Source organism: Ipomoea nil, unplaced genomic scaffold (genome assembly GCF_001879475.1).
Source record: "Ipomoea nil cultivar Tokyo-kokei standard unplaced genomic scaffold, Asagao_1.1 scaffold3169, whole genome shotgun sequence".
Lineage (NCBI taxonomy): Eukaryota > Viridiplantae > Streptophyta > Magnoliopsida > Solanales > Convolvulaceae > Ipomoea > Ipomoea nil.
The window spans coordinates 2,063,430-2,075,363 of record NW_017619597.1 but is presented as its reverse complement, the minus strand read 5'-3'; the positions used below and the strand labels follow the sequence as shown (position 1 = coordinate 2,075,363).

At 35.2% G+C, this 11,934-nt stretch overlaps 1 protein-coding gene across 1 annotated transcript; it reads left to right on the top strand.

Moving 5' to 3' along the window:
- Positions 1-4,831: 4,831 nt before the first annotated feature.
- On the top strand, positions 4,832-5,740 carry LOC109167539. Its single transcript, XM_019316561.1, has one exon. The coding sequence runs from the start codon at positions 4,832-4,834 to the stop codon at positions 5,738-5,740; it is 909 nt and encodes a 302-aa protein (XP_019172106.1).
- Positions 5,741-11,934: the final 6,194 nt, after the last annotated feature.

The following is an 11,934-nucleotide window of genomic DNA, read 5'->3' as shown; positions in this document are numbered from 1 at the left end:
ATGTGGGCAAGTATTGAGAAGTCCAAATGCTCCTATTTTATTTTTGAGTACTATTAACCCGACAAATTATGCTGTGAAACTGTGTCCACCTTGCATGATAGACACGGTTCCAAAATTGTTCATAATTATGAATATATAGTTCTATAATTATGAACACAGTGTTGTGAACATAATTATGAACATATAGTTATGTAATTATGAATATAGAGATTCAATAATTGTGAATATGAAGTTCAAAAATTATGAATATATAACTTTATAATTATGAACATATAATTAAGTAATTATGAACATATAGTTTTGTAATTGTGAATATAGAGTTCAATAATTATGAATATATAGTTTTATAATTATGAACATATAGTTCAATAATTATTAACATAGAATTGTGTCCACCTTGCAAGGTGGACACGGTTCTACAACATAACTATTCGATTGACCATGTTACATATAATATCTATTCGTATAAATTTTCTCAACCTATTGAAGTCCAACGAGTCAAAAGACTCTTATTTAATAAACCTTATCTTAGTGGCTTCTTATTTTAGTTTTTTTTTTTATAAATATTTTTTAATTTATTAGGGGGTTTGGGAAAGATTAACTCAAAATGTATATGTATTATTTTAGTTTTTAGCAGTTTGGAGCAAATTGCTAAGTTATTAAATAATATTTTTGATGTTTTGATTAAATATAAAATGTTAAACATGCGAATTTGTTAAAATTTTGTCGAATTTGCCAAATAATCAAATTACAACAACAACAACAACAACAACAACAACAACAACAATAATAATAATAATAATAATAATAATCCAAATAAAACTATATACAAAATAAAATTAAATTTTTTTTTAAAAAAAAAAAGAAGACAAAAGGGAGCCACGGACTCTCTTTGTAAATGATATGAGATTATTTTGATCCCACATTGAAAATGTTTGAAAAGATGAGCTTTTGAACTCCTCTATATAAGAGGTACAAACATAATTGTTTGTCCATTAATGTTGTAAGTATTGAAAAGTTAAAAGGTTCTTATTTAAGAAACCTTAGTTTTGTCTTCTTATTTTAGTTTTTATTTATTTATTCATTATTTATTATTAGTGGGTTGGGAAAGATTAACCCAAAATGTATGTGTTGTTTTATTTATTAGCAGTTTAGAGCAAATTACTGAGTTATTAAATAATATTTTTGGTGTTTCGATTAAAGATAAATTGTTAAAATGACGAATTTGTTAAAATTTTGGTGAATTTGTCAATCTTAATTTTTTTTAAAATCGTCAATAATAATAATAATAATAATAATAATAATAATAATAATAATAATAATAATAATAATAATAATAATAATCATCATCATCATCATCATAATCATCATCATCATCATCATCATCCAAACAAAACAATATACAAAATAAAATTAAAATTAGAAAAAAATAAGAAGAATGATGTGGGATCATTTTAATCTCACATTGAAAATGTTTAGAAAGATGAGCTCTTGAAAATGTTTACAAACATAATTGCTTGCCCATCAATGTGGGCAAGTAGTGAGAAGTCCAAAGTTTTTTTTTTTTCTTTTTGTTTAGAAGTAAAGGAAAATTAAGAATAGAAAGAAAATATTTCAATAATAATATTTTACATCATCAAGTAGTAAAGACATATTTTAAAAAATAGTAAATGTAAATTGAAAATGGAACAAAAATATTTCATTAAAAATATTCTACATCATCAAATTAAAATGTAACAGAAATTATGTAAAAATATCAATACATCTATATTATAATTGACTGAAAATAAAAAAAAAATTGACTGAAAATGAATCTAATATTACTAATTGACTAAAAATATAAAAAGAAATGAATATTAATAATTGACTGTAAAAAAAAAATGCTCCATAATTGACTAAAAAAATGGTTAGATCATTGCATTTTAATTAAAAATTGAATGAAAATTAAAAATTAGAGAAAAATATTTCAATAATAATATTCTACATTATCAATAGTAAATGCTTATTTTAAACAATAGTAAAGGTAAATTAAAAATGGAACAGAAATATTTCAATAATAATATCTAAATCATCAATTAAAAATTGAACGAAAAATTAGGTAAAATTATCACTGCATTTGATATTCTAATTGATTAATTGACTGAAAATAAAAAAAAAATAATTGTCTGAAAATGAATCTGATATCACTAATTGACTGAAAATATAAAAGGATAACTAATTGAGTAATATTCTACCATTATATATTTTAATCCAAGTAATCGGTCCTGATGGATTGAAGGTGTTAGCTCTAGACGAAGATGAACAAGATTGTGTTGTCAATACCAATGTCGTCTACAAAGAGGTTTCAATAATGTGTAAATATAATCGGTGATATTAAGTTTTTTTTTTAAATGAAAAAATTGTTATATATCTAGACAAAAAAATATATATTCCAATCAAATGAATAAGGATATCAATTCATTTCTATAACTGAGTTGTTAGAGAACGAGCACATTTGCCTAATTTATGAAAATTCTAAATATAAATAAAATCTTCAAAGTTATAGCACCGTATGCGTATATCTAGACATTAGCTATTAATTTGACCAATTATTTACACAAATTCAAGCAATGATAACATCAAAATATATAAACGATCCAAACCCTATCTTTAATTGCACTATATAATATTTGATATTCTAATTTAAATAATTATATATCGATTCATATATTCTTAATATATTACAACAAATTCATTCCGTGCATCGCACGGGAAATACTAGTTATAATAACAATAACAATCCTTTATATAATAAAGCTATATGGTTTGGGAAATAATTAATGTTACAATTAATGCCACAACATCCTTTATTATAAAAAAAATAACATTTAAAAAATAAAATAGCTATATATTATATAATCATATAAAAATATACTTTTGAAAAATAAAATAGCTATATATTATATAATCATATAAAAAATGTGTTCAATTAGAGTTTAAATTTACACATACAAAATTTAAAATTTGCTTTCCAAATGTAATTATCTTAGTTATTATTTGTATTGTGAAAATTATAATATAAATAAAATAAAATTAAGAATAAATCAATGTAATTATGTAAATTATCTCTATAAGTTTATTTGAATATGCACATAATTAGAGATTATATTAACCATACAAAATAAAATAGCTATATATTATATAATCATATAAAAAATATACTTTTGAAAAATAAAATAGCAATATATTATATCCTTTATCCTTTATTATATTTTATTATATAATAAAGCTATATGGTTTGGGAAATAATTAATGTTACAATTAATACCACAACATCCTTTATTATTAAAAAAAAAAAAACACAACATTTAAAAAATAAAATAGCTATATATTATATAATCATATAAAAATATACTTTTGAAAAATAAAATAGCTATATATTATATAATCATATAAAAATGTGTTCAATTAGAGTTTAAATTTACACATACAAAATTTAAAATTTGCTTTCCAAATGTAATTATCTTAGTTATTATTTGTATTGTGAAAATTATAATATAGATGAAATACAATTAAGAATAAATCAATGTAATTATGTAAATTATCTCTATAACTTTATTTGAATATGCACATAATTAGAGATTATATTAACCATACATAATTATAATTATAATTATAATTTTAATTTTAATTGTAATTTTGTATTCTATAAAAATAATAAATACTTGACCCCAAGCTCAAAAATATTATTATATTAAATAATTTAAAATATTTTAATTTTTTTATTTTTTATTTATATTTATAATAACATAATTTTTTTCCGTGCATCGCGCGGGTGAATTACTAGTTATTTATAATAATCATATAAAGACCAATTGATTTAAATCAAAGCAATTGAAAATTACTAGTATATATAATATATGTCCTCTAATGAAGGTGTGCATCCCTAAAAAAGAGAGAAATCAAATATAATCTTTGATATAAAATCACACTCCAAAATACCATTGGAACGTAATGGATTGTCAACTTCAATATGAATGCGAAAGCCTAAGAAATCAATGTTTTTTCCCTTTTTTTAACTGAAATGAAGTTTGGAAAAGTAATATATAACACGTGTGATTGCAAATTAAAACAAACTCCTTTTGGCTTTGCTTACGATTCAGAAGCCGAAAAAATAAAATACAATAAAATAATTATTAAATTTATATATTTTTTTAAAAAAATAAGAAATAAAATTTATAATAAATAAATAAATTTTGAACTTGGCAATAAAATAAAAAAAATTGTTTGAACTGAACCGTGATCACCCGTACATATAAACAATAATTTGTTGGAGAAGAAAAAATAAATGAAATATTTAGTTTTTAAAGGTAAAAATGTCTATCAAACATAAAAGGAGGAAAACATGTCACTTTTAATATAACTGAGGAGGCAAATATGGATACATGAATAACTAAGAGGGAAAAAATGCTAAAAGCATATACCTAAGGGGGAAAGTGTCATTTATAATAAATATTTGTTAAAAAAAATCATATTTGACTACAATTAATGAAAATAGTGTAAATAACAATTTTCTATTTACATCACCTATAAAACTATCACACATATTAAATAGGTGGTGTAGATAGCAATTAGGGTGGTGCAAATAGAATTCTCCAAATATGCCTTAACGAGAGTTCTGTATGAACAATTGGGAGAATAGTTAGAAGGAAAGAATGGGAAATAATACTTGCACGGCAGTACGGGTAGTTCAATTAGTTATTGGGTGACAAAAACAGAAAATAATAATCACAATCAAATATGCTGAGAAAGAAAAACAAGAAATCAATATAATAGTGTCATATGATGACGAATGGAAATTTCCTCTGAGAATATCTCAGAACCCGTTATGCCGACGGCGACCCCTCAGTCGCCGTCCAACCAAGAATTGCCCGAAAGAAGTTCGAAGAAAACAAAAAGAAGAAGATCGGAGCTGGGGACTACATCTCCAATCGGTTCAGTAAGTCAAGTCCAAGATACTCCGGCGGAGAATGAACTTTTGTCACCGGCCTCTGCCCAGTGGAAGACCCCAGATGCAACCCCGAATCAAGCTTGGGGCCGGAAGGATTTCAACAGCACCGCTTACAGGGACGTCGATTCAGACGAGGAGTCAATGGATGAGGAGGCCTTGGACCCATGCAATCCGGTAATACCCATCACGGAGGAGGAAAAGGAGAGAATTCGAAGACCTTGGCGTAAATCGCTAATCTGTAAGGTTCTTGGCCGGAAAGTAAGCTATTTTTACCTACTACAGAGACTCCAAAGGATGTGGAAACCAGAGTCTGTCTTCGAGCTAATTGCGCTAGATCAGGACTACTTCATCGCTAAGTTTGAATCGCTCAGGGACTACGAATTTGCCAAATATGAAGGGCCGTGGGTAATTCTGGACCACTACCTGGTTGTTCAAGAATGGGAACCTAATTTTGACCCCTCGTGCAACAAAACCAAGAAATTACTGGTTTGGGTAAGGTTCCCTACTTTGCCTGTTGAATACTTCGAAGGGAAATTCGTGAGGAAAATATCAAGAAGAGTGGGGCGGCCGGTTAGGGTCGACTTCACTACTAGCTTAATCTCAAAAGGCATGTTTGCCAGGGTATGTGTTGAAATTGATATCTCCAAACCACTGCTATCAAAGTTCACGCTTGAGGAGAAGGTTTGGCCGATTGAATATGAAGGGATTCATTTGATATGCTTTTCTTGCGGCTTATACGGCCACAGATAGCCTTAGTGCGGCGCCAATAAGGATCACAGCTCTGAATCTAACCAATTGGGGGAAGGGGACAAGGCACCGAACCAACCGGAGAACCGGCCGCCTCGCCCAGAACGAGACTTGTCGACCAATTACGGCCCCTGGATGCTAGTTGCAAGAAGAGAAAGAAGAGGCCCAAGGAAAGCAATCCCTGTCCAAGAAGCCGGTAGACAGACGCCTTCAGGCAAGGCAGTAGCACAACAAGGTCTGGGTTCACCATCACGTTTTGCTACCCTTGCGGGTCTGGATGATAATAGAGGCTTGCAACCCAATACTCAAGGGCACACGGAATACGAAGGAGTTAATACAAGAATGAACAACCCAACGAACAACCTCCCAAGGATTAGAACTATCCATCGGAGTGATGGTAACGCCCCTCTGCCACACGCACCCAGTGCAGATCAAAATTCCGAACTGGTGTCTAGCCAATCAAGACCTCCCCAACCTGCCCAGCACAGAGCACAAAGGGGCAGAAACACGCGAAGAGGGACTCCAAGAAGGACCGCGGCCGAGACAGAACACACGGTTGTTCGAGGCTCCAATCGGGGAGGGCGGGTTGCGAGTACAATGGTATACAGAGTTAATGACAACCCAGAGACGCCTCCATCGGGGGCGTTCGAATTTGGTGAATCAAGCAGACAATAGGTCAGTACTAGGTCATGAGGCATCTTGTGCCGCGCTACGCTCTTGAGCACTGCCCTTGGTCGATTGACGTCACATGTATCCTTTTTCACGCTCCTGAGCGTTTTTCTTTTCGTTTGTTGTTTACTTAATGATTAGCTTAATTTGGAATTGCCAAGGGGCGGCTTCGAAAGACTTTCGCCGTACCCTCAAACATTTTGTTAGGATGCATAATCCTTCCATTGTATGCCTTCTTGAACCTAAGGTGTCGGGAGCCCAGGCAAATAGCATATGCGCTGGCTTTGGCTTCCCCGAATGGATTAGAATAGAGGCGATTGGATTTTCCGGGGGGATTTGGGTCCTTTGGAAGAACAATATAACTCTAGATATTATCTAGACTCATCCACAATTCCTGGCTGTGCAGGTTAGTGAAACTGGTCTGGAGCCGTGGGTTCTGTCATTCGTTTACGGCAGCCCTAACCTGCAACTAAGGAGGAAATTATTTGCAGATTTGTCATGTCACAATTTGAAGAACCGTGGCTCTCAGTTGGGGACTACAACTCTGTGATAGGTCATGACGAAGTCAGCAACCCGGTCTCTTTCAACCATTCTAGATGCGCTGATTTTTCCGAGTGGATCTTCAGAGAGGGACTGCTCGATCTGGGTTATACGGGTGCGCCTTTCACTTGGATGAGAGGGGTGAACTCATCAACCTTTAGGGGTGCCCGTTTAGACAGAGCTTTAGCCAATATAGAATGGAGATTAATGTTCCCCGAAGCCCAAGTTCAGCATCTCCCGATGGTCGCATCTGACCACTCTCCCTTGTTAGTAAACACCTGCAGTTCTGCATCTCCCCAACTAAACCAGCACTCAAGATTCAAGTTCAATGTTGCCTGGGCTACTCATCCGAAGTTCCAAGAGTTTATAGATCAAAAATGGAATACAACAGGGGAGCTAGAATCAGAAAAAAAGTCAATAGCGGAGGCTCTTCAAGCTTGGAACAGGAGTGTGTTTGGTAATATTTTCCAGCGGAAGAATCGGATTCTGGCCAGGTTAAAAGGAGTGCAACGTTGTCTGTGCACCAAGGCAACCCCTAATTTGCTAAGACTAGAGAGAAAGCCTCGCGAGGAGTTGGAAAACACCCTCTACCAAGAGGAACTATTATGGTACCAACGCTCAAGGGAGGACTGGATCAACTCGGGAGACCGAAATACCCGCTTTTACCATACAGCCACTATGGCCAAGAACAACACAGAAAAATTTACCAAATTAAAGGATGAATCAGGAAGATGGATCGAAGATGAGAGCTTAATCAGAAATCATGTGAGAGATTATTATAAGATGCTGTATTCGGAAGATTTGAACTCCCATACACAAGACCTCCAAAGAGGTCAATTCCCCACTCTTAGTGATCCAGAGCTGGCAGAGATTAACAAGCCCTTTACGGCCGAAGAGATCAAGGGGGCTCTATTCGATATGGAGCCATGTAAGGCCCCGGGTCCAGACGGGTTTAATGCTTCGTTCTATCAAAACACGTGGAACATTGTAGGACACACTGTAGTCAAGTTTGCTTTGGAATTCTTTGAAAAAGGCAAGCTCCCGGACTCCTGTAATGACACAGTCATCACCTTAATACCCAAGGTCAGCTCCCCGGAGTCAGTCAAGCAATTCCGCCCAATTGGGCTATGCAACGTATCCTACAAGATCTTAACCAAAGCTATGGCATCAAGACTCAAGGATATATCCAGAAAATTTATCGGCCCCCACCAGACAAGTTTTGTGCTAGGGCGTCAAATAACGGATAATATCTTAGTCTACCAAGAGATCTTAAATTCGATGAGGTGTAAAAAGGGTGCATTGGGATGGATGGTGATTAAAATAAACTTGGAAAATGCCTATGATAGGCTTAAATGGAGCTTCATCAAGGACACACTTACATATATCGGGCTGGACAGTCACTGGGTTAGAAATATTATAACATGTGTGACCACGTCAAGGTTGGCAACTAATTGGAACGGGCATCAATCTGAGTGGTTTAAACCGGAACGCGGAATCAGACAGGGAGACCCCATTTCCCCCCTCCTTTTTGTTTTATGTATAGAGAGACTTAGTCATCTTATTCATAACTCTGTGTCCTCAGGCAAATGGAAGGGCTTCAAAGCCAATAACCAAAGTCCTAACATTTCGCACTTATTTTTTGCAGACGATATGGTTCTAATAGGCGAGGCATCAGAAATTCAAGCCGCAGAGATGAAGGCCTGCCTGGACAGATTCTGTAGCAGCTCTGGCCAAAGGGTGAACCTACAGAAGTCTTCCATTTTCTTTTCGAAGAATACCCCGATCGAGGTCCAACTGAAAATCGAAAATATAGCTGGCATAACAAAGGTTGCAGACATGGGCAAGTATCTTGGTGTCCCTTCAATTCATGGGAGACTGAAGAACGAATCCTTCGCGGGAATGTTGGAAAGGATCCAAGCAAAACTAGCAGGTTGGAAGATGAGAACATTATCATTGGCCGGTAGATATGTCTTAGCGAAATCTATACTGTCTTCGATCCCTTTTTACACGATGCAGTCAACTTTGTTACCGGCTGGAGTAGTTTCCTCCATAGAGAAATTAATTCGAAGCTTTCTCTGGGGAGGCTCTGACGAAGTGAGAAGCTGCCACCTAATCAATTGGGAGACGGTGACAAGATCCAAATCCAATAGAGGTCTTGGCATTCGCAATTTGGACTGGATGAATACAGCATTTATGGCTAAACTCGCTTGGAGAATAATACAGAATGAGGACAGCCTTTGGATACAACTCCTAAAAGCTAAGTACATAACATCCTCCCCACACTTCTTGGATTGGTTTGCCAAGACGAACATGTCCAACGCTTGGAAGGGTATCCTCAAAGCTATACCGCTACTGGATAAGGGAGTCAGGTGCGTAGTGAAAAAACGGAGAGCAAACAAGATTTTGGTTGGATAGATGGACAGATGACGGACCGCTACACCAATTCGCTCTAGATCAGATTCCAAATGATGAGTTATTTAAATTAGTAAGATCTTACTGTGACTCCACATTGGGGTGGGACTGGAGTAAACTGGAGCATTTATTACCAGAGAATATCCTCTGTAAAATCGCGGCAGTGATGATTTGCGAAAATCAAACACAACGCGACTTCATCGGCTGGGCTAAGGAAGCTAGTGGGAAGTTCTCAGTAAAATCAGCCTATGAAATGGCGTCTGATCAAGTCCCCTCGTTGCAAGCAGCTAAGTGGTCCAATATTTGGAAATTGAAGGTACCTAATCGCATCTGTTTCTTCCTATGGCTAGTCAAGCACGAAAGGATCATGACTAACAGCGCGAGATTAAGAAGAGGATTTACAACCAATGATAATTGCTGGCTGTGCAATGATATTACTGAAGACACCGAGCATGTACTGAGAAAATGCCCCTGGGCGCAGGAAGTCTGGAATGCAATTTCTCCCACCTTTAATATGGAATCTATCTCCAGGACATTCCAAGAATGGTTCGACGCTGGGATTATGACTAGAGGGACAAACAGAAACCCGTCCAGTAGCAGCACTCTTTTCGCCCTGACCTGTTGGTGGCTGTGGAAATGGCGCAACGAAGCTATTTTTAATAATAAAGTTTTCTCCCTGGAGAACAAGGTGGCTTGGATTAGAACCCAACTCACGGATGTCACCTCTGCCTTTTCAGCTTCCAGAAGCAATAGGAGCAGTTGCCAAGCCCCTCGCTGGAGCCTCTTAAAATGGGACAAACCAACGCCTGGGCGATTCAAAATAAATGTCGATGGATCGGTGGATCTACGTACCGGAAAAGCTGGAGGAGGTTGTGTTATAAGAGACGAATGCTCACCATTAATTGCGGAGGCCTGGGCCCTACTAAAAGGGATACAATTTGGGGCGTCAAAAGGTTTCACCAGTGTGGATATCGAGTGCGACTCGAAAAAGCTCGTAGCAGGCATCAATGGAATAAACATAGAAGACGTTGCAGCTCAGAACTTTCTGTTAGCATGTGAAAAAAAACTAAGCAAAGCAGGTGACTGGAAAGTGTCTCTGATCTACCGTGAGCAGAATCACATTGCAGATGCGCTAGCGGCCTCCACCAGAAATATGCGTAGAGGTATCCATATACTCGAAGCTCCACCAGATGATATCAAGAAATTACTGGAGGATGACGCGGATAGTATTCCATCTTGGCGCTTAGAGATTCCTAACTGATTGTATTAACCGTTTTCCTTGGGTCTACCCCTTCCACTTAGATATTAAAAAAAAATAGAATTCTCCAAACAAAAATGTTACTGAGAGTATTTTTACTGTCTTAAAGCATTGATAATGGACTATCAAAACCTTAATGACTTAACCATGAAAATGGGGGAATTGCAATTCCCTCCAACCAAACTACGGAACTTAATGACCTTTGGAATTAGGTGGGAATTAAGTGGAAAGGGAATTTAAAAATTAAAATCCCTCCAACCAAACGCCATGTAGATGTTCCATTGTCAACTCCCAAATGCAGATTTTGTTGGAACTTGAGATTAGCTTTTTCTCTGTTAACATTTACTACATCTTATCTTATCTTATCCTATCTTATCTATAATAAAGCCAGATGTATTGGCCACAAAAAATGGCTCCAATTCCCGGCCAAGCAATACGACACCGTTTGGTAAATGCGGTATTTGTGCAAAATCTCAGATATTTTACAATTTTTGAAATATTTAATTACTCCATATAAAAGATGTTATTAATGGTGTATGTTCCTGGATTAGATTTCCTAGGCAAACAATTTATTTATCAATATGTCTTTTCTTATATCTAGAAAATATTTATTGATAAAGAGTAATGATCTATTGTTATGCTCAAGGCGTTTGTTCAATTCTCGATATCATCTTTGCATTTTATATATATATATATATATATATATATATATATATATATATATATATATATATATATATATATATATATATATATATATATATAGGCATAGTGGTTGCAAGATTGGGTTCATGGATTTCACATAGGCCTCAGATTGCGGGAAGGAAATGGACCCAGATTCGGATTCCGATCTCATTCAGGCGAAGAAGAAAAGAAGAGGTAGCCGATTAGGTATTTGTTTGACGACTCATATAATAAATTTATCACTTGATATTTTTAATGAGGTGTGTTCTTTGACAGGAAAATGCAAGGGATTGGGTTGTTAGTCGAAGTAGGTTCTGGGGAACTCCACGTTCTGTATGGATTAGTGAGGATGGTGAGGAGATTGTTGTTATGGATCCATTGATAAACTAGAAAAGCTTTCTGGTGAAAAGGTTTGCATTGTTCATGTGGCTATTTTTGTTCTATCTTGAATGATTGGCTATTTTTGTTCTATCTTGAATGATGGCTATCTGGAAGTAGGTTCGGGGAACTTCACGTTCTGTATGGATTACTGCGGCTGGCCATGGTGGAGAAACTATACATGGCGGAGGCGAGGCAACATCGAAGAGGAGTCGGCTTGAGTTATGGGACCAAGGATTTTGATGTTTCAATTACT

Excerpts from the sequence above, each read along its gene's own strand:
- LOC109167539 (XM_019316561.1), top strand. The coding sequence starts at position 4,832 with ATGGAAATTTCCTCTGAGAATATCTCAGAACCCGTTATGCCGACGGCG.